This window comes from Phragmites australis, chromosome 20 (assembly GCF_958298935.1).
Source record: "Phragmites australis chromosome 20, lpPhrAust1.1, whole genome shotgun sequence".
Lineage (NCBI taxonomy): Eukaryota > Viridiplantae > Streptophyta > Magnoliopsida > Poales > Poaceae > Phragmites > Phragmites australis.
This window is the reverse complement of record NC_084940.1, coordinates 3,513,722-3,541,237: the sequence shown is the minus strand read 5'-3', so window position 1 is coordinate 3,541,237 and position 27,516 is coordinate 3,513,722. Positions and strand designations below refer to the sequence as shown.

Here is a 27,516-nt window from a genome sequence, read left to right as displayed (position 1 = left end):
GGGCCTAAACCCGTTTCAATGGATCGGGATCCTCGCAACTGCAGAGATTCTACTGTAGCTACAGTAGAATGCATTTAGGTCTGATCTGAGCCGTTGATTTCACGTTGGATGCATCAGATTCGTATGCTACAGTGTCTCTACAGTACCTCGCTACAGTACCGGAGCGACTGCGCAGGGAATCAGATTACTGTTGGTACAGTAATACGTGATTAACTAATGAATATCATTGTAGCACCAGACTCATTTTACTGTACAAAACAGTGATTCTCTACATTAATGATGTATTAGTGCCCTCATCACGCAAAATTTAGGGGCAGCGACCTCGATTGCATATATTAATGCAGAGAATCCGGGTCCCGTTTCAATATAGTGCTCTCATCACGCAAAATTTAGGGGCAGCGACCTCGATTGCATAACAAATAAATGTACTAGGCTCTAATGAACTGTTCAACAAATCCCTCCCAAGGTATGGATGCCAGTTTTAACCAATCTCCACACCTCCATCTATGTTCTCAAAACACAGAAAAATGGCTGTAGGAAGTATGAACAGATGAAAGTCCATTTGTGAAAATCTCTTCGACCGAGCAGGCAAACGGTACTGAAGCCACCTGGAGCCACGGTTCACAAATGCGTCGGTAACCGTTCAAAAATCGTGGTTACCGAATTTCTCGATCCGGTCCGGTTTCAGAAACCGAACGGTAACTAAAATTTGAATTCAAAAAATTTGAAAAAAAAATTAAAAAAATCTTTAAAAAAACTAGACACAATTCTAAGACCTTTTGTGAATTTTTTTTAAAAAATAATATCGTTTGCATCATATTCTATAGGGAGGAAGTTTGAAAAAAATGAAAAAAAAAATGAAACGTGCGGCTCAGTTATTAACTCATAAAATTAATTTCACTTTATTTAGAGTTTTATTAAATTCTCTATGATTTTTACAAAGTTCACAAGCATAAAATGAATATGTTAAGAAATAGCACTGTAATTAACTTTTTCATGTCTACTATTATTTTTCCTACGTAAATCATAGTATAAATAAGCTAATGAAAGTGGTTTCACTAATTTTTGAGATGTGATGGGTCAGTTATGAATTAATCTAGTTGCAACATATTTACACAATCATGAATGTTATAATAACTAATTCATGAGTTTATGTATTTTTAAAAGACATAGGATCATGTAAGAAGACTAACAAAATTAGTTTCATGATTTTTGAATTAGCAAATAGTAAACTATGCATTTAACTTGGTTTAATAAATACAATTTCTCACAGAAAATTTGAACTTTTTTATGAGTATAAATACTTTTATCATGTAGATCATGTCACAAGGAAATCAACAAAATTTGTTTCACTTGATTTGAAGCTCAGATGAATTAGTTATTGATTTTAAAAGATTGAGATAATTTTTGGGTTTTTTGTTGAACTTCACTGTAAATCGAGAAAACCGCTCGATAAATCGAGAAAATCGAGCGGTTACCGATAATACGGAAAATTCGAGAAAACCGCTCGATAAATCGCAAAAATCACTCGATAACCGGTCTAAACCGACCGGTTACCGAACAGCTAAAATCGCGATTTTTTTTTTCAAATTTCAAATTTTTCCAAATGATTTTTCTCTGAATTTTTTTGAATTTTTGACAGGTAACCGTTGTTATCGCGATTTTCGGTTACCGCCGGAGCTCGGTAACCGAGCTCCGGTCGGTAACTTTAACACGAACTGACTCATCGAAGGAACAAATGGGCTTTTACGATAGCTATATTAGTTCAGGTTTAACACAGCTCTAGCTTCAAGATCTATACCAGATTTAAAGTCTATAGAGTAAAATAAAATAGTTTAAATATATATTTTTAGTCTAAAATAAAAATAAAATATTTCAACTAAAGATTCTCTAACTTCTCAACATTCTAGCTTAAGAATTTCTAAAACTATAAATAACTCATTCTAAAAAAATTTAGAGTTAAAGCTTTATCAAACAAACCATCAGTATATAAACTCATTGGGCCAATTGGGCTGTTGTCACACAAAAAATGTCGCAGTTGAGAACTTCCTCCAAAGAGGCTTTTCTGACTTGTCCATGGCTCGTGTAAAATCAAGACTTAGTGACACTGCTCTCACGTATGCAATATAATAACCTCCTGTCATGGATCTCATGTGCTCGACAACGCTAACTAGACGATAAGTGGTGTCATTATTCTTCTCGGATCTGTATAGTACAGGAAATAGTGATGAACAGACTAATTGTAAAACTGAAAAGAACTGTTGCTACTCACAAATCACAATTACGAGGATTCCAAATTCAAAATAATCCACATGTATCATAAAGAATCAAAGACTTGAGGTAACAATGATAATCATGGCCCCATAACAGGCAAAGAACATTAAAACCCAAAATACCAGAAAGATCACATGTAAATCAGATGGGCTACATAATCATTTTAACTGGCTCTACATCTATTAACTTATCAATAAAAATTCCTTATCAATAAGATTCACATGGCATCTAAATATTGTAACTATAGAGAACATATTCCTCACCAAATTTAAATGTCGCCAAGTTGGGTAATGACATGATCCATAAGGATCACTAGCTCAAGGACACAACAATACGTGGAATGCATAGAATGCCCACAAATAGCATTAGCTATTATATGCCTCAAACATGACCGTATTGCTTAAGTCCAAAAGTTCCTTATGAAATTTGAATGTGTATGCAGTAAACACATAACTCTGCTATAAATTAGGCTATACCGAAAGAATATGAATGTGAGCACACTTGTTTTAGCTGATCATGATTAGATGCTAGGACATGACATGGTTTCCATTTCTTCTCTATCTACGTCGCAATGTTACAACGAGTAACCTAAACTATAACTTTGGGAAACAAACACCGATACAAAGGAAGAATAATTCATCATAACGCATATAAGATCTAGAGGTCATCACATGAAACACATAGTTAGTTACCTCCCAACAATAGTTATTTGAATCAACGAATGAAAAAGCGTGACCTGAGTCGCAGAATGACCCAAATTTAGCGAAGAGTTAAGAAGATTAAATAACTTATATTATGATATAACTAAATATTGAAGAAATATTTTTAATTAAGTATGAACACCCAATATTTAAATGTTGGATCCACCACAACTACTTCTTCCCCATCCCTCTTCATTAGGGGTGGACTCGACATGGGGCATGGGGGTTCAGATTAACCCCCAAAATCTTTGGATAGTGAACTACACTCACACCTTTGGCAGGTTGATCTTGGATGGATTAATAGGGCGTCGTGCAGCAAATAAATTTGTGATAAAATTGTATGAAAAGAACAAAATATTAGAATATGATTGTTCTCCATTACAACAAAGAAAAGATCCCAAGAGCAGGACAAACTACTAGAACAATCCATCCAAGAAAACTAGGGTTGCATATCAAGGAAAGAAGAAATTGAAAGAAGTCCGGATGGATCTCCGCACCACACCAGTTTAGTATCGGTAGAAGTCAGGGAAAAGGAGAAGGGTGGTGCCTCTCTACACGAGAAGGCTTTGGAGGAAGGAGGCATGGCTTGTTGTGTCCTGTCACCGGCGGTGAGGTCATCGATGATGAGGCATACCAAATAGGCGGTGGTGGAATAGGAACCGGAGAGAACAGGGGTGGAAAGGAAGTCCTTGAACATTACAGATTTCCAATTTTACCGTTGGATAGGGTTTTTGGTGTCCTAAACAAAGTCGTCTGGGTTCCCCTAAAAACCATATGGTTCAAACATCAAATGCATGGACCATGTACAAAGAAAACCAAGCCGAAGAGGGTTCTAATTAATTTTTTGGGCATTGTTTCTAAAACAGTTTGTAGAATTATTTGGCTACTGATTATAGATAAATCTAAAACAAATGTACAATTTTGGAATATCCGCTTTGAAGAAAATAGATGGACCTAAATCACATTAATCAGCCAAATGAGAAAATGGTAGCAGTGACCGTGAGAAAAACATCATATTAGATATGGCAATTCGAATGTTTTGTTTAGTTTAACTAACATATATGTTGCATACCAAATGTCCGAATATGAAGCTCTTCTCTAAATGACTCACTTTGATGACTAGCAAGCTAACATGCAACCCCACACCCTAGCAATTAGCATCTAGGGGTTAGGGTTCCGGTGGAGTCTATTTTTCATAAAATATGGCAACAAGTAGCAACATTGTGAAATCCTAGAATATAATCAGTACTAGGTTTTCCATTAAAATAACTGATCTAGAAAGCATAGTTGATCTAGAAACCTATTTGGCAACTGAACGACAACTAACATCTAGATGCTTGAACTAGATGTCACAACGCCGATTTTAGGGTGTAATAGATATAAAAGGATAAGTTAATATGAGTCCTTATGCGATTGCATTCCCAAAACATCGCCACAAATGTGCAAGGGAGAAATGACTCATACGTAGTTTACCATCGCGCTGCTAATGGTCACAACAGATTGTTGGTCAACATCTTGGCTGAGGTCGCTTCCAATCGTGTACCCTTCTCTCTCCATCTTAGGTTAGTCGTCCACTAATCTCCTCTCCTCTTGTCCCATTGTGTATATTTAAGTAAATAGATTGCTCTCTAGTGTGTCTTGCATGCTTCATGGTCAGTTGAGGCTATTTGGTAAGTTGATCATTTGACAACTTTAATCAACTTCCATGACCTATCAATGTTGGTAGGCATAGAGATAGTTGGCAGAGGCGAGCAATGTAACATTGTTTGTGAGTTTAACTGCAGGCTAAAGACCGTGATAGTGAGCCCAACTAGTTAACTATAGGAAAAAAAAAGGCAAAAAGAGTGTTCGATCACTTATGGAAGACGAATATGATAGTTGAAGTGTAAAGGCACATTGAATGCCGAAGAAAGAAATAGATGACAAGGTGGGAAGACGGAGGAGAGGAGGGTGATGGCCGTTGACTCGCTTAGCAACACACCTCCCCTCCAAATACTTTCTTCTATCCATGACTCTGCAACTCCACTGATCAGTCTCTCCCAACACCGTTGCACACATGTACACTTATTTTCTTGTATTGCTGCTTCTTCATCCTTACCCTTCTCTTCACCACACTTGCGTTTCACTTGAGGTGTCCATTGTGCCTGCTTCGAGCCTTTCAAGCGCTCGCACCTATGAAAATTGGAGCCGGGTCTCAGGAGATTAGCGTGACAGAGAAGGGATTAGCAGGATGATATTGATAGATAGCAAGGGATATATAGTGTATGAGTTTACTAATAGGCTAGAGGCAATACTAGTGAACTCGATTAGTTGAAGGTGGACAGAAGAAGATTGCGAGATCATCTTTCGAAATGTTACAATTTAAGATATAGAAAAAACACATACAGTAATGGAGAAAGAAATGGTTGTTGGGATCAGCCGAGAGAGGAGAGACGGCCGTAGTCTGACTAATGGCCCTCCTCCATTATCAACAGTCAACACCATCTTCTCTCTTACTCGTGGCCCTACTGATCAGTGATCTCCCACCCCCTCGCCTTCGGCCGCCTGCTTCTTCTCCTAGCTTCGCTGCTCTTCACCACTCTTGCAGTTGAGATATCCGCCGCGCCTGCTTCGATCTCCCGAGCGTTCGCGCATGGATAAGGAGTCTCGGGCCTGTGGGAGAAGCGCGGCGGCGGATGGAGGTGATGATGCCGGCGGCGAGAGGGGCGCGGCCGCAGCTCTAGGCCCCCTCGCCGTCGCCCGCATACGTAATGATCGCGCGGCGCGCTCTTCATTAGGAAAGAGAGGCAGCGGCTTCCGGCTGCGGGTTTTGGCATTTAGGGCAAAGTAGAACGCGACAATTGAGAAAAGGAGCCGAGAAGAAACGGAAAAGGCAAGCAAAATTGGATTTAATGAGGGGGGATGAGGGGTGCCGACGAGTGGGGAATCGATCAAGGCTTCGATACGGATCCGGGGAGTGGCCTCTCTCATCCGCTCCGCACCTTCTCGCCGCCGCTTGGTGTTCTTCGGAGGAATCACGAGCTCGGGTGCTTCTGCTGCTTACCGAAGGTTGTTTCTTCGCTCCCTTTTTCGTTGCTTGTTAAGTTTCATAATCTATGCGAATGCACGAATGCGGGGTGATTGTGGATTGGAGCTCTAGATATCCTGTGATTAGTAACGAGAGGATATCTCGTGTGAATTGTGCTTGGAAGGCTCTAGAGGATTTAGGGTAACTGGACCGGAGTATGGCGGTATCTAGAGCTAGAATGACGGTTTCATAAAAGGGTGGACAAGAAGGCTGTGCTTCTCTGCATTTGCACTATATGGATTGACCATGCTTTGTTTTGTTACAAGTGTGTTAATTCCAGATGGTAGTGTTCCAGGAAAAGTGGCATGCACTTTCATGTTTGGGATGAGAAATTTTTTTCCTATTTTGATTGCCATGTTTTTAGAGACGTCCTCTTTACCCGGAAGGGGAAGAAGTGATGTAGTAGAATAAGGGCAAATTTATAACGGAGTTTTTTTTTTTTTTTGCCACTGCCACCACCGCTGTCACCACCAGGCATGGGGAGGAGGCGGTGTGGTGTGGTTAGGGTTTAAGGTTTTGCTTGGCCGATGAGTATAATGAAGTTCTTTGATCACACATTTTTTTTTATTTGGCATAATGTCACTTGCAGGCAGTTCTGCACATGCTTGTTTTTTTGGAAATTATTTCCAGATTTGGACCCACACTGAAACTATTTTCGCAAGTACACCGTATTTTGCGCCAAGGTTGGTGATTCTGAGGGTTAATGTCTCAGCGCCGAGATATCTGGTGCTGAGCTTGAGGACACATCAGCTTGTGCTGGAACGTGCCGCCAAGTCAACAGCAGGTTAGTGCGGAATAGCCTGGTTGCTGACCTGCACAAGCTCCAGGATTATTTTGTGTGCAGTCTCTTATCCTGGTGTCTTTTGTGGAATGATTTGAACAAAATAAAACATAAATTGATGTAGATCCAATTGTCTTCTCTACTGGCAGATATATTTCCTTTTGGACCGTTTTTGTTCTTGGAACATCCTAGCCTCTACTGTGTAGCATGAGATTGCATCATCTACTTTTACAATTCTGCTAGTAAAGATACAACTTGCTTCATTTTAACAAATCCCTCATTAACTATGTAGAAGAAACTGAAAGACAGCTATACTGTGTTCTACTACCAGGAATACCGGAGATGGCAGCCCCTAATTCTGCGGTGACATCTGTTGGCTCTGGTGGTATGGAGCCTGGTTTTGCCAAGCTTCAGGGTGCAAATTTTGAGTACTTTATTCAGGCTTACTCAGTCATCTTGGGGCGCAATACTGAACATTCAAAAGTAGACTTAGATCTCTCTATCCTTGGTGGTGCTGATGGAGGCATGGTTGTTTCCCGTCATCATGCGCGCATATTCTATGATTTTGAACACCGCTATTTTGCCCTTGAAGTCCTTGGTAAGCATGGATGCACCATTCAGGGGGTCTCGTATCTCCCAGGTAGCGATCCAGTTAAACTGAATTCCCAGGACCTCATTGAGATTGTAGGTAAAAAATTCTACTTTCTCCTACCAACTCGTTCTATCTACGCCACCATTGCTGCTCGGCGTACTCATGCTCCATTACAACCCCAATATCCATCCTTTATGCGCCCTAACAACCCTGGGCATTCCTATGGTGATAATTACGACCGAGGCAATGGTGACAACGGCACTAAAATCGGCACTGAAATGCGGGGAAAGTTGATGAAGCAATGCAAGAAGTCTTCTGGAGAATTGGACATCTCTAACAGCTACGGCATCAATGCTGATCCAATTGGAGCACTTGGTGAACGTGGTATTCTATCTCTGATATACTCATATACTACATCCATTTCCCTCCTGTTCTCCTGCATTCTTGTGTACTAGAATAAAGTAGATGTCATATATCTCATACTATCACTCCCTCCTAGACTGATTGTATGTTGTAACTTTTGGCCACTGCAGTTGAGGATGACTATTGGGACACAGTCTTAAAGTAACTGATCATTAGAGGAATCACACTACAACTTTGTTCATACCCTTTATTGCCCAAGATCACTCCTAAATTATCTGTATATCCCTGATATTTCACTTGTCATATCCTGTATACCTGTCCTACTGGTTGCATTGTTCGCAGAAATCTGCTTTTGTTTCTGATTCATTGCATGAAAATTTATTTGACTCTACTTGTTTCTTTTTATTTTTAAATATAGAATGATATAGACTGTTCAAGAACTAAGAATGAATTAATAAAGGGTGATGCTTCCTTTCTGTTTGCTTCAGAATGTATACTGAAACAAGTTTCTGAACTAACAGTAATTCAATAGCTTTTCATGTACTGTTTGTTGTTAGCATTATGCTCTTCGAAGGAGCACGATTCAGATTATGTAACTGTTTGCTCATACATCCCTAACTAGCTTATTTTATATAAGCAGTCAATAAGTTAGAAATAAGAAGGGCGGACAAGGATACCGACAATCAGCAGCTCCTAAAAAGGGCAGACAAGGATACAGACAATCAACAGCCCCTATTAAAAGAAGAAAAAGATGTCGTCTCATCCCTTGTAATCCTGATATCTGACCTATGTGGTCCTGGAGAATGGGTTCCTATGGCAAAACTCCATTCAAAGGTTTGTCGTGGAAGAATAATCATTTCTGTCCAGTTTCCGAGATTCTAAAAAATGAACCTAAGCGCTGATATGGAAATAAATTTTCAGCTTTAACTCGGAAACGTTGGCCAAGGTCCTCGAATTGTGACCTTCTGCTTGATATTATAATTGACTATTGATTATTGTTCGACAAATGCTAACATGGTTTACTAAATTCAAGACTTTGTCTCGTAACATCCATTCAATAGATTTCACACCTGCATAATAAGTGTACCATATGTTTTTGCGGCTGCCATAGCGGTTAACAAGGTCTAGGTTGTACCTAGACAATGCATCGGTTTGGAATATAGCGGTCACTGGTTGTATGTGCAAAACTATTCGGAATATATATAGTTGTGATGTTTCTAAATTGATAGATGATATCTATTCCTCATTAGTTTCATACTAGACAGGCTATATACATGAACAACTCGAAGTAATTGATATTTATAAGACTTTGATATTGAATGTGGCATTTACCACTTTGATTGCAAGCCGATAATCACTACCTTAAAGCCAATCCTTTATTAACCTGTCATCCACTCTTTAGAATTTTGGCTACAGTACTTGTTATCGTATGATTGTTTTTGACAGTATCGCTACGGTTTCTAATATGCTATGGCTTGTGCACATGCTGTAAAGTTGTTAAGACGTGCAGACTAACTCTTGATTATCTGCAGCTTCTTGAACGCTTTGGTAAGGTCTGGTCCCATGGCAAGGTCCGGAGGTACCTGACACCAGAGGGAAGCTCGTCAACTGAAACAAAAGGCAGGCCGTGGTGCGGCTTGTTGCCGCTACTCAGGAAGTACCCAGAACATTTTGTCATGAGTATAGTGACTAGAGGGGAAGTAACATCAGAGTATGTTGGGTTGGTCTCTTAATATCCTAGGAGAATGGACTATGAACCATACAGTGTGTCGAACAGGCCATCATCAGCCTATGTTTGAAAAGACGAGAACATATCTTTGTCCGTATCCTAAGCTTATGTTGTAGGGGCTATCATGCTGTAATGTAAACCTGTACACCTTTGTTGCGGGTATCTTTAGGATCGACCTCTGTACTCCAGTGTTACCATTTTGCAAACTTCGTTTTCTTTTGGAAAAGAGCTGGAAATGTTGGGGCAATAGTCGGTGTATTCGTTGTGCTTCTATTATTTTCCATGAGCTTAGATCATTGGTCAGATGTTTTGAAAGCTTACACATCTATTTGTGAAATGGTGGAGAAAGCGTTGTCAGCTGCTGACAGAACAGAAGAATTTGGTGTCTGAAGGAATTTCAGCGCCTGATGTAAGACGCAGTGGTCCCAGTCACATCCAGCGGCTGAAGCTTTGAAGCAACAACGTCACCAGTTCATGTGTATTATGCGAGACATCCCGTATGAGATTGAGAAGACATCAACCAACAGACTGAGACCAACCTCGAACCTCTGTTCTTCCTCAACCATCCCCAATACAAGGAGCAAAATGCCATCATTTTAGAAAATTGCCCGTGAATTGGACCTTTATGACTTTGTTGTGGTACAAGATACTTTCATTGCAACCATGAAACGACCGAGTTTGGGATCTGATACTTGTTAGGAATGAACTTTCACAAGGATTGGCATGGGCATCTCTAGTCAGACACAAATAACTGGAGAAAGGCAGATTATTGCATCGTACAACATTGTGCACTGGTACAAAACGGACAGCAGTTACAACTCCAGCTGAGGTCCAACGAATGTTACAAAATGGCATCATCACATATTACGCTCCAAATGGTAATAATTCATCACAAAATTGCAGTACAATTGATTCTTAAATAATTCTAGGCTGCGAAAGGCAAAATGGTGAGACAATAGGGAGAGCAGAATACCACCGATCAAAACCATTTTATCTAGCTAGCTTCCTCCACACAGTGCGGCCGCGGTTGATCTCATCCCGAGTCCCTGCGAATCTCAAGCAGTGCAGGAACTGCTGCTGCTCTTCTTTGTGCGGCGCTGCGAAAGCAGAACCGTTCGTACTTTTCTCCTCTCCTTCCTCTATGTAAGTAAGCGAATCAACTATGTCATCATGCTGGCATTCTCTTCTGTAGTCGAGAGTGATCGTTTGCAACTCATGGGTATCAATTATATCTTGAGGTATGCTCTGCCATTTGGAAGGAAGAAGAAAGAGCTATCAGAAACCATCACAAATCAACAAGGATGATAATCTCCATCTAGGAGGAAAACATTAATACAAAGGAATGAGCGATTGCAAATTCTACTCAGATTAGATATCCCTGAATAAAGGAAAGTTAGAAAGCGAGATTAGTAGGAAAACTCTGGTGGGACACTTACTTCAAGGACCCAACCAATGTAAGTAACATTATTGACATGTTGGTTCATGTCCAGATCAGCTCTTCTTGGCTGCAATTCAGAAATTAAGGTCTTCAGTATTAGATTGTTGAAGTGCAGCACTAAGAACTGGAGTGTCCACAACGGGGAGAATAACTAACCACTAGTCCTAGTCTTGAGTATTGTGCAGGATCTGAAAGAATTGGAATCTTCTTCAAACTGCCATTATTTTCCTCTGGGAATGCTAATCTGCACATGGTAACTTGTTACAACTCTTGTCACTACCAAGACAATTGTGTGAGACAACAGTGACAGTATTCACGACAAATCGACAACCACATCAGTTGTGTGAAACTGGTTAGAAGGAAAAAATGTTCAAGCTATTTTCAAGTTATTCAGATTAATTAGTATTTATCAATGAAATACAGGTAAGAATGTTTAAAAAGAGCCCAGTTAGTCTAAAGTATCAAATAGACTTCAGCTAGATACTAAAAAGACAGAGCCACCTGACCACTTCATTGCATGGGCTGTACAAAAATATCAACAGTAAATGTATTTTTAGTGTGTCAAGAACAAAAGTGAATCACTTTACCTTGGAGTCTTTGGACAATGTACAAACACCTCATCCCTCACTTCGTCACTGACTCGCTGAAGCCTGCGTGTATTTTGGTTCATCATGACCCACTTGCTGGACAAATAAGCGATATGATTTGTTAATTGTACTGTACACTGCGATAAAACATATATAATTTTGCACTAAAAGAAAAAAGAGAATGAAACAGACGAGCTCAGTGCTAAGCTTCAGTTCTGTAGCCATTTGCCGCACTGCTAAAGCCTTATTAGCTGATCTCCCCCTAAATGTGAAGGTTGATTTCAATTCCAAGTCAACAAGCAAAAAATATTTACGGCTTATTCAAGTGCATGGTACATCCAGAGGACTGGTACATCCAGAGGACTGGGCATGAGAAGGTCTGCACCTTTGTTCGATTTGCAGGGTGAAAGGAGAAGGTGTGGAAACAAGAAGGCCAGGATGAAGTATTTAAAAGGTGAGTATGAAATGATTAATTGTCCCCTTTTCTGTTTTCCCAGAAAAAATAAATATGGTTCCAAATCTGATTGCAAGCATGATAACAACTTTTAATAGAATAAAATACAGATTTTTTCCAAACAAGAAAAGGTCAAGCATTATAATTGAGCAGCAAGTACCTAGTAGCTCTGCCAATAACTTCATCATTAGCCAAGTCCTTAAGAATCCAATCACGGCGAGTACCAATCCTTCCATCTTCTTGGCACCAGGTCTCAATCTCAACAACATCACCCCTATCCGCAACAGAGTCACCCATCAGGACTTAATTTTACTAAACAAGAACAAGAGTGAAATGAAAGTTCAATGTAAGCTGGGGAAATTTACCAAGCTGGGTACTTGTAGATCTCAATGTGCATTCGGTTCGTCACCCAAATAAGTCCAAGTTTTCTCATTGTTGTGGTTGTGGCGAAACCATCGGTGGAGAACCCAACACTTTGTGCATGGTTACATCCTACCTCCTGTTTTTACGAGAATGCTAACAGTAAAGAAATGGTACAGGAAACAAAGATAATAAATTAATAATACTTATTTATAGTACACCTTAGATATAAATAGTAGCAATATCGATAACTAAGAACCATTTGATAAAATGGGAGCACTTGGAATAACTCTTGCCCCATCTGGTATGGACTCTGATTCTCAAACTTAGATTGCAAACCAGCAAATGCGTTGAATCCACCAAATTCCACCACAGCTAACTCCAAAGATCTCTACCCTCTATGAATTTCGTTTGTGGATGCCAAAGCAAGCACATCCAGAAAATTGGTGACAGTGACAACCTCCACGTATTCTTCCCAGCACACGACTTCATTCGTAATTGCATATAGGCACTGCCTATGAGATCTTTAAGCACACGAATTCAAGAGCTCTATCTCTTCTAACCCATAACTGGCGGACAAAGAAAAGTCAGTACTTTTTAGCAATGTAATGCCCAATTTGGTGCTATCTACGCATGTATGGACACTAGGGGCAGATCCTGTGGGCGATTTGTCACCCTACAACACAGACTTGAATAAGACCAGGACAGTTAGCCTTTTAATCCACCAAGGCACTAAGCCACTAACCAAGCTACACCCTAGCTCAACATATGCAAAGGGCATGCACAGATTCGAGCAACAACAACAGCCACCAGATTCCTCTTGCAGAATCCAATTATAGCACAGCAGAGGAGCTCCGATTCTACCACAAGTTTGGAGCTTTCAAAATTCAGATTCAGACATCCATACCAACATCATGAATCCAGACATATCCCGAATCCAACCAAGAGCAGCCGGCTCAAATCGAGCCCCCGGAGAGCACGAATCCGGCCGAAAAAAAGTTCAATCTTGGCAGCTGAAACAGAGTCCCCAGTTTGCAGGGAGCGTACCTGGAGGAGGTTGGCGATGGTCTCGACGGTGGCCGTCTTGTTGATGCCCACCTCGTAGCACCGCACGATGAAGCTCTCCTTGTACGACAGCCCGTCCTCCAGGAGGCTCCCCAGCCGCAGCCGCTCCGCCAGGCTCGGCCTCTGTCCACCCACCTCCGCCTCCAACGAGGCAGCAGCGTGGCCCGACGCCGCCTCGAGCCCGGACACCTGCGGCGCGCCCCGCGAGCACCGCACCACCGTCGCCGACGCCGCGCGCGGCTCCCGCCTCCCGCGGAGCGGCGCGCGGCCGCATTGCGGCGGCGTGTGGCAGCGCAGCATGGTGGCCGGGGCGGTGGGTCGCTCGCTTCGAGACTCGGGGACCGGCCACCGGCCGCCGCCGATCCGGGTGGGGTTTACACGGGCGGCGTGGCGTGGGGTGGTGGCGCGGTGGGCACTTCACACGTGGATTATGGATTTATCGAGTCCCGGGCGGGCGAAGGGAGGAGGGGCCGCGGCGGTGGACTGGGCGCACGGGGCGATAGGAACGAGGCCGAGACGAGACGACGCGCTAGACTCTGCTGGCGGAGGAGGTGAGGGGGCCCTCCCTGCTCTCCGTGCATGCACCACCGCTGGCTTCGGTCTACGCCTCTACGGCGGCGATTGAAAACGTGCACCGTAACGGTGCAGATGTCGGCATGTCGAGAAAATAATCGTATATACTTATATATTTTTATCTAAATCTAATTCATATCGTGATATAAAAATATTGAAAATTATGTATAATAAAACAAGAAAATAAATAAATTATCATATGGCATGTCGCGTCGGCTTGATTGCGCTGTGTCAGTGTCTGGCCTAGATACAGGTAGTATGACAGTAGGAAGCAACTGTTGTTCTATGAGTATATGCAGAAGCGACCATTTGTTATTTTTATTAGAGTAAATTTCATAAACCTATTTTTTTTTTCTAATAGTCATAAACCTATCATTTTTTTCTATTTTACAAACCCACCGATACTTTGGACAGAAGATCACAAATCCCACTTTTTACGTTTTCTATCACTGTTCACTGATACTGTTTACTATCACAATGATCTTCTGTTATCAAAAATCTTAATTTTTTTATGTGCGCTATAATTCATATAAAACCCATTTTAACTGGATTCACAAAAAATATACGTAGAACTTAAACTAAAATCCTCTAAAAAAAAAGTCTATTTTTATAACTTTTAATAATTGTTAGGCTTCAAATAAAATTTTCAAAATCTGGAAAAATTCACTAATATTTTTCTCATATGATGTACTAATTTCTAAATTTATTTTTAGCCATAGGTTATATGATGAAAAAAATGAGTTCTTTTGTAATGCTTCATTTATATGCAATATTGAACTCATTTTTTCACCATATAACCTATAGCTAAAAATAATTTTAGAAATTATTAAATTATATAATAAAAATATTAGTGAATTATCCAAGATTTTTGGGATTTTATTTGAGGCCATAACGATTATTAGAAGTTATAAAAATAGCTTTTTTGAAGAATTTCAGTTTAAATTCTATACATGATTTTTAAGTGAATATAATTAAAATGGGTTGCATATAGATTATAGAATACGTAAAAAAAATTCTAAGATTTTTTTAGAAATAGAAGACCACTAATCTTTAGAGAAATAGAATACCAGTGAACAGTACTTGTGAACAGTGACCGAAAACAGAAAAGTGGTGGGTTTGTGACACTCTGCACAAAGTATTTGTAGGTTTGTAAAATGGGCAAGAAAAGTGGCAGGTTTGTGATTATTAGGGAAAAATGATGGGTTTATAAAATTTACTCTTTTTATTATATGTTAATTCGATCTCTCGCTGATACGTAGTATCATTTGAGTTACTAATAGTAAGTTATAGTAGCAAATCTGTTGTCACTCACCTAAGAAAGGTGATAAATATTTAAATACCCTTACAAATGTAGCGAACATATCCTAGTTTTTTTAGGGGTTAAAGTATCTCCAGCAAACTAGCCAAATTTTATCATTTTTATATCTACATTTGTCTATCTACTTAAAAAAATCCTTATCTATATTTCTGCTCACTACAGCAGACTAGCTAAATCTCACTCTCTATATCCCCTTTATCTATATTTTATTCATAATGATTAGTTTTTTAAATGGCTACTTTTTCTTTTAACGACTATAAATTAGTACATTAGTTTAGATAAATATTCATGAATTTTTTTTTCTGATTTTTTGGAATTAAATTTATGCTTTAATATTATGTGGTAATGTATGTATTTTTAATATTGTATGGTAATATATACAGTTTTAAAATTGTACACCTTCTTACTCACATGCATTTCATAAGCATTTATGGGCATTTGGATGAATTTTGTATATGTTTGAATTAAAAGAAGAAATCACATAAAATGATAAAATGCGTATAAATAAAGAATTACAAAGGAACTCACCTTTTCATCAAATAGCCTAGGACTGAAAATAATTTTAGAAATTAATCCATTGCATAAGAAAAATATTAGTGATTTTTTAGATTTTTGGAAATTTATTTTAGGCTCTAACAATTGTTACAAGTTATAAAAGTAGTATTCTTTTAGAGAATTTTAGTTTAAATTTTACACATGCTTTTTAGTAAGTCCAATTAAAATGGGTTGCATATGAATTATAGAATACGTAAAAAAATTCTAGGATTTTTAAAATAACATAAGATCACTGTTTTGATTTACATAAGACGCTCATCTACAGTGCATATAGCGATACTTAGCACGTCGCTATACTTGGCCGGTGAGACGGACAGATAGCTAGTGCCACAGGGATAGCGAGAGCGATAGCTAGTCCATTGGGGCGGTGTTTTTTCCATCCGCTCAATAAATTTGACGATGACGAGCGGAATGCCAATCTTGCTGGAGCTGCTCTTAGAATATCCAACCTAGCGGCACTGAATGCACATAGCTGTTATGGAGCCGTCTGATCAACATGGCCATGAGGTTGGGAAATATGAGTGGTTTTGGAAATAGGATATGAGGACCTTATTTCCTAAATATTTCATTCATGTGGGTTATGGCTGGATTATGGTGGAGTAAAAAGTAAAAATTAAGAAATTACAAAAACTGCCCTCCATATGCATATGGTCCTCTTCTTTTGGAAAAGTGTATTATGGTCGTATAAAATTGTTATATCCACACTCAAACCCAATCCATATCAAACAAGGAAATAGGGAAAATTTGTACAACCCTAACTCATACCCACCTCCATACATCCCACCTCGTTTCCATTTCCAATACATATTACATATCCAAACGCCATCTCAGTGTTGACATATGTGATCTACCACTTGATATATTAGATACTAGGTAATTCCTAGAAAAAGTTATTAAAATCTTCTATCTACCACTAAAAAAAATCCTCATCTCTCATGTCACTACTTCAAATTTCATTCTCTCATATATGTCATTGCAGTTGTTACAATGGTAATGCCAGTAACACATATGAAATAAAAAAAACTAAATTACATTCCCCGGTATGTCATTATCATTAGCTCCGTTATGACAACCGTGGCATAGAGGGAAGAAAAATTTCAAGTGGTAATACATTATGGAAAAGAACTTTTTTAATAGCAAATCAAGGGTTTCAAAAAATTCCAATAGCATAAATGAATTATCTCGACGTACTACGACCTGATGCAATTGGAGCATTAGATAAGCATGTCCGCTGTATGGGCAAGAGAAAACTTTTATGTATACGTGCACTTGTCCTCGTGATAGGGACGTGTTTCTCAACTGCAGTGGTTGGCAGTCCATCTTAAATAATTTCTTAATAACGGTAGTTGGACGCACTACATCGTTTAAGTCAAGAAACTGTTGCAGCTAACCAACGTGACAAGCCAAGTATGTGCGTGCATCATCAAAGTTTGTACTTGCAGAGAAGTCGCACATAGTGCAGTCGGTCAGTGCGCGTCGTTGCGCTCACGCCACTCGCGCTCACGTCAACTCGATGCTGATTCTCACCAATTTAATATAAATGGTTTCCCTTACTGTATTTCCTTAAAAAAAAAGTGTGTACATGTGTGAGTGCACACGGAACAAGCCAGGTACCGACACGGTTCATTTGTCACTCAGATTTTCAGGGCACACACTCTGCTTCAGGGTTGGGTAGTACTGTACTGTAGTAATTTATTTTACTCAAATGTCAGCGCTTTGTGGCCAACGTGCTAATCCATATAGGTTCATGCTTATAGCGTGACCTAAGTCATGTTTAGTATAGCTAAAATTTATGTATTTATAAAAACGATTTTTGCTAAAAGATGTTTACAACTTAAGTTAAAAATTGTTGGTTTTTATGAGAAATTTTTAGATTCTCAGCCGATGAATTTTTCAGAAAAACCACTCTCAGCAAGTTTATCAGTTTTCAGTTTATTTCATTAGAAACTAGTTTTTCAGCTTTTGAAAAATCAACAATAAATCAGCATGTTTGTTTTAGTTTATAGTTTCTTAGAAACAAAAGTTAGCAATAAGCTGTACCAAATATGATCATAGTAATGCAATATGAAGTGGAAATACAACTTCTCAATATATTAAGTACGCTTGATACTCTCGACGAAAATAAGTGATTATGATAAACCGCGCGTGGGCACAGGAATTTTCTCTTCTGCTTAATCGGAAAATCTACTCCGTGCAAAGCTCGATTTATTGTACAGTCCTTGTGTGTAGAGGGCGTACTTCGCCGCCGCCGGTGCACTCGCCGAGCTCTGCCGTCTTCCGCTCGACCGTCATCGTGCTTGTCGTCCATCCCGGATGGCGGAGGCGTGAGGCGTCTCGCCCGCGTGCGTACCACGTTGTGGAATTTTCTCTTCTGCTTAATCGGAAAATCTACTCCGTGCAAAGCTCGAATCATTGTACAGTCCTTGTGGGTGTAGAGGGCGTACTTCGCCGCCGCCGGTGCACTCGCCAAGCTCTTCCGCTCGACCGTCAGCGTGCCTGTCGTCCATCCCGGATGGCGGAGGCGTGAGGCGTCTCGCCCCCTGACCGCCGCTTCCTGTTCCCAGGCGCACCCACGATCTGAAGGATATGCCACTGGTTTGGTTCACTTCTGCTTTCTTCAGGTTGTCCTGAGGCTGGAAGGACTTTGTTCTTCGACAACGAGAATGCTATTACTGAAACGCATCTGTTCTGCACAAACGATGCGATCGAATCGGGGCCGGAAACCAAGTGTAGCCCTCGTCACTCGTCAGCTGTGTGCATCATAGTCCATGCATGCAGATGTGCAGGCGGTCCTGGCCCGGCCTGATCTGCGACGAACCTTTCAGTCCATATAGAGTTTCAGGACCTCTGTCTCTAGGATGAACCTTTCAGATGCTGGCAGCGAGCATTTTCAGATGATATTTTCCCGTCAGATTCAAAAGGTATGTAGCTCCGTGTTTTACTTCTATAGTACGCGTGCATTTTTCAGATGCTACCTGGCCATCAGGAATTCAGGATGCCGCCTGTCTCTACCATCTAGGATGAACCTTTCAGATGCTGGCAGTGGCACATTGCAATCGGATCGAGATTAGGACCAGTATCCTGATCGTATGAAGCCTAAAACAATGTAACATACGATTAACATGGGTAACGCCACAAGTGTCCCAAAATACAACCCTGCAAGATTCCATGTACACCAGTATAGTTTCAGTTGCTGAAGCAAAGCATATTCAGCAAAGTTACTTGACCATAAAGTACTAACTCAGTGCCGCGAACACAAATTACTCATTGGAGTGATTGATTGAGCAAGTCCATGCAACCTATGATCACCAGGTAAAATAACAATAGAGTGAACAATTTGTTCTTGTGATTCCTGACAAAAACAGTATGTTCTAGCTCGTAGTAATCATTCAGGGATCAGCCTGTAGATTGCAACCATGAAAAATATTACATTGTCATACAGAGTATACATGTATAACACCTTTTCCCTTTTTCCTGAACTCGCCAGACCTTGCTTGTCATTGAAAAGAAGACAACCGCAGACGGCGATGAACGTCGACAACCCTAATATATACAAAAATAAAATCCTGCGAAGATTACAACCTGCAACAAGATTGAAGCACTAGGTTCCCTGTCCATCGCCACAGAATCCGGCCATCTACTCCATCAGTCCATCTTGAAGGAATATATTCAAGTACGCGATGAGGGTTGTGATCGACAGATAGGTTCCCAAACAATCACGATTCAACATGACGTCGTGGACTGTTTGGCCGTTCCGGATCGTTTCATGGAGGAACAGGAAGAGAAAAATGTAGACCGTCCAGGCTAGATCGGAGGATGATTCACCGGACACCCCTGGCCGAAGCTGCTCACTTGGTATGCATGAACCGAAGGATGCCACTGGTTGGTTCCTTTCTGCTTTCTTCATGATGTCTTGAAGCTGAAAGTTTTTCCATGTCAGCGACAATCTGGAGGAAATGGAGATCGAGTGCCGTGTCAGTCACTCGTCAACGATGCGTGTTGCGCTAGATCGGCTGTTCGGGCCCGATCTGAACAGAGATGAAGCTTCTGTAGTGCTGATCCGTCGATAGATTTTGGCGCCTAGTTTCGATCATCTAGGGTGAATTTTTTTTAGATGCCTAAGGTCTTCAGATGCTGCCTGTCCAATAGGATTCAGGTGGAGAAATGCGGCATGTGGTTCTTCTTCCACTCTCGCCTGATAATTGACCTAAGTGGCTAAGTACTTGATTGTTCAAAAACAAATGTTCTGTAGTGGTCAGAAAATGTTTAACTTTGCTGCTCTTTTGAGATGTCACTGTTGTTATCCTCATCAAAGACACAATGGCCATTATTTACAGTTATAGAAGAGCAAAGTACAAGCTCAAATAGCTACTCTATTTGTTTACAGAAGAGCAGACGTACAAGTAGCTCCTCTACATCCACATAAAAGGTCATGCTAGTTGCATTACAAATCCCTCTGAGACAGAAATTAAGACTAACATCGTATGAGGCCCAGAACAATGAAATACACGATTAGCACGGGCAACGATGCCAATGTCCCAAATATAACCCTGCATGATCCCACAAAGTTACAGTTTCAGTGTTTTTTATGAACCAAGGGCAGGAGCTGTACAGTTTCAGGTATTGAGGAGCTGAGACATATGTTCAGGTGAATTACTCAACAAGAAGCCACTTACGCAGTGCTGAGTATGTCAGCGTGGAGCCCGTACTCCCTCAAGAACACGAACGTGGTGATGGACTGAGGAAGGGCAGCCTGTGATCACCGGGTGATCGACACGACAACAGAGTAAGCAAGTTGTTATTGGAGTGATCGGTCAGAGATCTATCTGGAACAAGCTAGCTAGCAATCGATCAGAGATAACCTGTATGATAGCGAGTCGTAGAACGTCGCCACGGAGCCCGAGAGCTACTGCTCCGACGGCGGTGGTCGCCGGCCCGGCGACGAAGCGCAGCGCCATGCCGAGCACGGTCGGCCCGGCGCCGCAGGCAATGATCTTCTCCTGCAGCGCCATGAACAGTCCTGCCACAAGGACCATGAATATACTACACTCAGAACAACTTCTTGTTGCTGAGATCAATGGATTAAGAGATGTGGTTAGTTACCCATGCTAAACATGGCGAGTCCAACGCCGGTCTTGGACATGATGAGCACCGAGCCCTCGATGATGCTCGGCGTCTCGACGTGCCACCTGTGTACGAACCAAGAAAAGACCAATCAAACAGCCGGTTGCAGCTGCTCAGGGAAACTGAAACTGTTCATAATCCAAAGTCAAAAGTGGCAGCAAAATCCTAAAAAAAGTGGCAGCAACATCACTGTTCTTATTCTACTCGTGTGTGGATGTTGTCTAGCAGTGGCAGAGCACAAAATTCACAGTCCAAACTCGTCCAACAAACACAGAGAGACAAAGGCTAGTGGAAAACAAATTCTGAAGAGAAAAGCAGGAAAGAACGGCACTGGTTGTAGCACAGCTTATACCTTTTTAGCAACTACTGGTTTGCACAAGACATTCTCCCAATTTGAATCAACCAATTTATGCCAAATGGTTCTCTAATATGCCTGACTGGGCTACCAATTGAGGTAATATGTGGTATTAGTCAAATCAATGCGCTTTGGCCCTAAATTGATGTGTGTCCACTAACAAAGGGTATTTGTTTGTTCCACTTTGATTAACTTTTGGTGTAATCCACTTCAGAGAATAACATTCCCCAGTGGTGCCTGTACTTGGTCATGTTTGGAGTGTAGCTATATATTTTTACCTCTTTTATATCTCATGGTTTTGAATTATAACAGTCCTTTAGCCTTCTTTTCTTGACACACGTCTACGAATAAAAATTGCCGAATATACTCACCTGTGTGTAAATCGTCATGGTTTGAGCATGGTGAATATGGTTGGAGTCATACCCTCATATTTCCACCACCCAGCAGAAGGTGGTTCCCAACAGTCCCTTAGCATTTAATCAAGGTTGTTCTCAAAATTTTGCCACCCATTTGTTATTGTTATGCTTTCTCCTAATTAATTTGTGGTTCATCGTTAGAAAATAAACGCAGATTTGTCGCCAAAAAAAAATGATAAAATAGACACAAATGATGCATGCGTGAACAAAAGTTGGTGGCTACAGTAGTGGCGCACCGGCGCTCACCTGTTTGTGACGCAAGCCCACGCAACGCCGAGAACGCCCGCGTAGACGTTCGGGTTCCTCGCAACTTTGATCCAGACCGCTCTAACCAGCGGCCAGAACGACCGCGCCGCTGTCTCGTCGCCGCCGCCGATTTCATCCACGTCTCCTAATTCCTCCGCCGCGGCCGGCTTCCCGGCTCCCCAGGCGCGCCTCGCCTCGAACGCCAGCAGCAGGATCGGGAAGTACACGATGGTCTGCACCACGGATATCTGCACGATGAGGTCGCGCGCCCACTTGCCGTACATGGCGTCCAGCAGCGGCACGCCAACGACGAGCGTGTTGTTGAGAGCGGCCAGCGAGAAGCCGGTGATGCAACACGAGAAGGCCCTGTCCTTGCTGGCGCCGCGGCGCGCGGACGCGGTCGCGGCGGCGGCGGCCCAGGCGGCGAGTGCGAGTGCGACGACGAGCTTGGCCAGGTTGTCGGCGGCCAGGACGCGATAGCTGAGCGCGAAGGGGTCGATGCGCGCGGCGAAGTCGAAGGAGAAGAAGGGCACGGCGAAGTAGGTCACGAGGCGGTTCACGGCGTCGCACTGGTCCGGCGTGAAGAGCTTCCACCACCGCACCGAGCCGTAGCCGAGCCCCAGCGCGAAGTAGAGCGGCGCCATGGCCGCCACCACCTTGTACACGTCGCCCCACCCTATCATCTCCTCCTCTTTTCCCTCCGCAGCCGCACCGCGCCGCCGCCGCGTTTCTTGACGTCGCAGAGCTCACAAGCGATCTACAGTCTACACACGCACACTCTGCTCGTGTGTGTCAGGTGCCGCCGTTCATTGGTGCTTATATAGAGGAGAGGGAGAGGCGTGGTGGAGCAAAAGAAAATGGATCAAAGGTGACAATCACATGGAGCGGCCAGAATCAACCGTCGAAAGTGAATCTGTCGGCTCATGGGTCATTTTTTTAGAATTAAAGGGCTTTATATTTACCGGTCTCCTCCAAAATTGGATGGACCATATAAGTGTCATTGACAACACAGTTTTGCTGGGTCTATGCGACACCAGACTTTCCTGATCGACTTACTTCAAGCTCAGTTACACATCATGTGTTCTACTACTAGAAACTACAACTTGAACGCACTCCACTTACATCAATAGCAACTGCGGTCTCCCTATTTTTTTGAAAAATAAAGCTTTATTAATTTTCATCGTTATATTGAACTGATACAGTCGCATAAGAGTTTGTGCCCGCCTCTGTATTACTAAAATTCACACAGCCATTGCAATCTCCCCATTTGAGTTCGTCTTCTTTTTTGATCATCAGAGTTTCTTTCATCTTCACCCCGCGCTTGTAGCTCCATTATTCTGGCATTGTAACCGTTTTCATTGTTGGCTCAGCAGCCTGACTGGCTTGCTCATACACTTCATCTCTCTTCTCTACACAGCACTTGAGGCTCCAGCTTTCTGGCAATGTCTTCAGTCTCTTCCTCACGAGTTCGTCAGTCTGATTGGCCTGTGCATGTACATATCCAGCTTGCCAGTAACTCCTTCCATCTCCTCCAGATTGATCCTGATCTTGGGCATAAGACCTTCCAGTTCTTCAACATATTCATCACTAGTCGCCACACTTGATGCATTCCACTCCACCCAACCTGCTGGCGGCTATATGACTACATGCGGCGCGGCCTTGACCGATGTCCCTGCAGGCTGCAGGGAGCCTGGGATGCCGCCGCAGATCGCAGGCCGACTTAACCAGGGATTTCAATTTCACTTTACATATTTTTTTCATTCATTGACGAAAAGACTAGAATTTTATCGGAATTTTGGTCATTCTTTTGTCCTTTGTTACGTGAGTTACACATGTCAGTGAAAAAAATTATAAAATTAGATATTTTATTTTTTTTCTGAAATTACCAAAATTCGTAAAAATTTAACGAAATTTTAATCCTGCACCCAACTCGCCAGCTCCGTTACTCGTTGGTCGACGCTCAATGCGATCATGCAGCCTGGCGTTGGGCAGCCTTGCCGTCCGCGCACAGGACGGGCTCTCCACAAGCCAGGCCACCACCGTGCGGTTAGACCCCTTGGTGCTCAACGTTTTGTGTTCTAAACACGGGATTTTTTTCGAGATTTCATCGAGAGTTTTTACTGTTTCGATTTGGATTTTTGTGAAATTTGTTACCAACAAGAATGGAGGCCGAATGCTTTCTAGGAGTTGAACTGTTTCATGTCAAATTTCTGCGAAAAAAACTCAGGGAGAGCCGATTGCTAAAAAGAAAACACCCCATTCGGTTCTGATTGCCGTCTTCTTTAACAAATTTCTAAGATCCAATGGTCAGGGGATCTGGCTGGTTTGTGGCTAAAAATCATCCGGATGTCATACATACAGAAAAATCAAAACCAACATGAAGAGCAAATATATTATTATTTCCGATTTACATCACATGAACATGTGATTATTCCTGGCACTAATTAATATTTCCAGCAATCTACAAAGCAAATGCATCTGTAAGGCTCCTCTGTCGGGCAACCACCTATGACACTCTTGACGTACTGGTAATGCCCCAAGAATTGCACTTGGCAAAGATCATTACATCGATCTACTTCGCATAATCCCTGGCTGTCTATGATGTTCCAGCCACACGGGTGCGGCCGCATGTTCGGTGGAGGGCTGGCAACAGCGTGGTACTCTTTGAGGCCTCTGGGCATTGCCTCCCCTATAAGATCAGAATAAGAGAAACATACGTGATGCGATAATGCAATAGCGAGGAGAAATAGTAAAGTTCGGTGTGCCAAGAGGAGGCAAACCTGAGTAGAGTTTGAGGAAGAGAATGCAGAGAGCAAAAGATGCCGCTTTGGTTCCCATGTTGTTGTTACCTCGCCAATTTCTGCAATCCCTTGCGTGTGAAGGTATAAATAAGAGTCGAAGAATCTAAAACTATAACTGCATATATGCTACACATGTAGAATCAATTTAATATATAGCAATTTAAAAATTATGGAAGGTAAATAAAAGAAGATTGAATGTATTTTTAAATTATATGGAAGATAAATATTAGATGTCTACTTATGGAAGGTAGATAATGAGAGATTAAATGTATTTTTGGAAGAAGAAATATGATCCAATTTTGCACGATGGTCGTTTGATTACTCAGCTGTACGGTGGAGATTGTCCGGATCTACCACAACTAGTGAATTATATAGGAGTATAGATATATATTAATCCTGGTGTATGTCTAGAAACTAATGCAGTGATCTCACGTGCTTACATACAATTAAGAGTATTTCAAAAGAAAAATCACAGTGCAGCAATGGCATGTCTCTGGAAAACTAGAGGTATTTTTGGGGTTAGGATCCTATGCTAAAATTCCTATATACCATTTTGAACAAATAGATGAATTCCTAAAATTTGTATAGAATGGATTAATCCATGGGAATTTTAAAATAAGTCTAACATGCGGTTGTGGAGATTTTCGTTTGTGCTTATCGATCTCCAAATTCCTGCATTTTCCCCTTTAAGTGCCTAAACAGCTCACTTCAATTATTCTTGTTTACTAGTTCTTGTATACTCCCTCCGATTGTAAATATAGGTCATTTTAGACTTATGTACAAGGATTAAGAAAGTAGATTTAATGACCTTGTTGCCCTTTATTTATTCTGAATTTGGAAAAGATAACTCATTCATTTATGAGAGTGGTAGCATTTATTAAACAAGGGCAAGACGGGACCAAAACAGAAAATAATGCATAGAAGTTCGAGAATGACTTATATTTAGAGAATAGTTAAGGAGGCTAAAACGACCTACATTTGCAACCAGATAGAGTAGTATTTAGCCAGACATGAATAGATCCAGTACACGGCCGCATGAAACATGCATGTCGAGGGCGCCAGCCCGAGGAAGGCGGTGGCGGGGAGCCTCGATGGGGTTGGATGGAGGTGGTATGGGGGAGTGCATGTCCAACAGCCCTAGGAAGGGAGCTGCGGGTGATTTGAGGGTAATGGGGTATGTAGGGCATTAAAAAAAAGACCTACTCGATCAGCCAAAAAAATAATGGCAAAGCTGAGATAGATCGGTGGACTTGACAAAAAGAGCATGGAAGGACAATATATTATGAACAAATATTTGAGTCAACCATCTCTAACGGGGAATTCGGTAATTCACTTATATAGATCGTAACCTTGATCGGAGGTGGCAATAGAGTGGTAACCACTCCATTCCCCTTCATCAGGTGAGTGAAACACTTGCAATGGCCATATGACATGTGATCCTAGTCATCGAGTTCCACTAGTTGATCATCATCTTACAACTCGGACAAGGGTGCCATAGTCGGTTTGGGTAGCGAGTGGTGGGTGTAGATCAACAAGTCACATGGTAAAATCCATGTTGCAAACGATCTGGCTCATTTGCGAGCCTAAATTGCACACCTTCTACTTTAGAAACACGATCATCGCATCCATCGGTTCCACCCTGCAACTTCCATGGCCTACAATTGGTCGTGTTCACTGAAGTAGCGATAGCCGAACCACTTTTCGAGCGCTTCGTGTTGCTCCAAAATCGGTCAACACCATCTCTTTCCTCCACTATGTAACACCATGTGTTATGGGCATTTCATAAAAACCACTAAAAATTTGAACATTTTCAAATTTACAACAAATTCAAATTTGTGGAATGAAATAAGGGAAAATTTACCCCTAAAACACTTGAAATTTAAATTTAAATTTTGAAAGCATGCACAAAATTATTCATGCTGCATTTATTTGAATTTTTACGTGTAAGTTCAAATTTGAAATTCATTCAAATATATTATTTCTCCAAAATCCTTCTTAGATTGAAGTCCCGCTCTTTATCAACTTCCAAGCCAATATTTCTCAACCCGGCAACAGCCCATCCGACCCTCTCTTTTTATCTTCTTCATTTTTTGAAACAGGCTGAATCCTTTTCCTCCCTCCTTCTTGGCCCGCCAGTGAGGCAGCAACCCTCTTATCATCCGCTTTCGGCCTATTGGCCCAACTCCACAGCCTAATACTGTGGCCGCGTCCCTCCAACTGCACAGCGATAGGCCCGGCACTAGGCCACCGCTGATGAATGGGCCCCACCCATCATCTCCCTCCTCTCATCATATCTCTTGTCTCGTCATCTCTCCCGGTCTCGATCTCTCCCTCTCTCATCAAACCGCTCTGGCCACCGAAAGTGCACGTGAGCCTGTGCCGTGGCGTCCCATCACCCCATGTCATCTTCCTTCCCTTGCTCCACAAGACATGCCGAGTCGCCCATCCCTCTCGGTCAAAACTCTTCATCGCCATTGACAGGCTGAACTACCATTAACCTCGCTGGGGATTTTTTTGAGCAAACTATCTTACTCCAACTATAAAAGCTCAGCAAACCCCTCTCCACACCTCACCACTCAAGCTTCTCCACCAAAGCACCCCCTCCGTCTATCATCACACACAAGCTAGAGTGAATTGACAAATATGATGTACAAATTCATGTTATTAGGAAAATAAAAGGAGAACCGAAGTACATATTTCAAGCTCTTCTTATGCGC

General features: G+C 41.7%; 3 protein-coding genes across 9 annotated transcripts; 1 reads left to right on the top strand and 2 right to left on the bottom strand.

The window, feature by feature from the left end:
* The first annotated feature begins 5,407 nt into the window (after nt 1-5,407).
* On the top strand, nt 5,408-9,817 carry LOC133902098 (FHA domain-containing protein FHA2-like). Of its 7 annotated transcripts, none has more exons than XM_062343676.1 (5): nt 5,414-6,023; nt 6,673-6,826; nt 7,116-7,799; nt 8,419-8,612; nt 9,311-9,817. In XM_062343676.1, exons 1-5 carry the CDS (start codon nt 5,877-5,879, stop codon nt 9,509-9,511), a joined length of 1,380 nt encoding a protein of 459 aa, XP_062199660.1. In that variant the 5' UTR covers nt 5,414-5,876; the 3' UTR covers nt 9,512-9,817. The 7 variants fall into 7 exon arrangements, 6 of the variants coding, with proteins under 6 accessions (XP_062199660.1, XP_062199658.1, XP_062199659.1 ...); XM_062343674.1 differs by having other exon boundaries at nt 6,632-6,826; XM_062343675.1 differs by having other exon boundaries at nt 5,415-6,023; nt 6,632-6,826; nt 7,155-7,799; nt 9,311-9,814.
* Nucleotides 9,818-10,255: 438 nt separating this feature from the next.
* LOC133902007 (oleoyl-acyl carrier protein thioesterase 1, chloroplastic-like) lies at nt 10,256-13,939 on the bottom strand. Its single transcript, XM_062343575.1, has 7 exons — nt 13,394-13,939; nt 12,352-12,485; nt 12,147-12,260; nt 11,533-11,628; nt 11,102-11,189; nt 10,944-11,012; nt 10,256-10,752 (listed from the first exon to the last, which is right to left on the bottom strand). Exons 1-7 carry the CDS (start codon nt 13,709-13,711, stop codon nt 10,498-10,500), a joined length of 1,074 nt encoding a protein of 357 aa, XP_062199559.1. The 5' UTR covers nt 13,712-13,939; the 3' UTR covers nt 10,256-10,497.
* A 5,394-nt stretch (nt 13,940-19,333) lies between these two features.
* Nucleotides 19,334-22,772, bottom strand: LOC133901864 (probable auxin efflux carrier component 5b). The gene is made up of 5 exons (XM_062343400.1): nt 21,999-22,772; nt 20,961-21,046; nt 20,720-20,877; nt 20,534-20,610; nt 19,334-20,407 (listed from the first exon to the last, which is right to left on the bottom strand). The coding sequence occupies exons 1-5, from the start codon at nt 22,679-22,681 to the stop codon at nt 20,332-20,334; spliced, it is 1,080 nt and encodes a 359-aa protein (XP_062199384.1). The 5' UTR covers nt 22,682-22,772; the 3' UTR covers nt 19,334-20,331.
* Between the last annotated feature and the right edge of the window lie 4,744 nt (nt 22,773-27,516).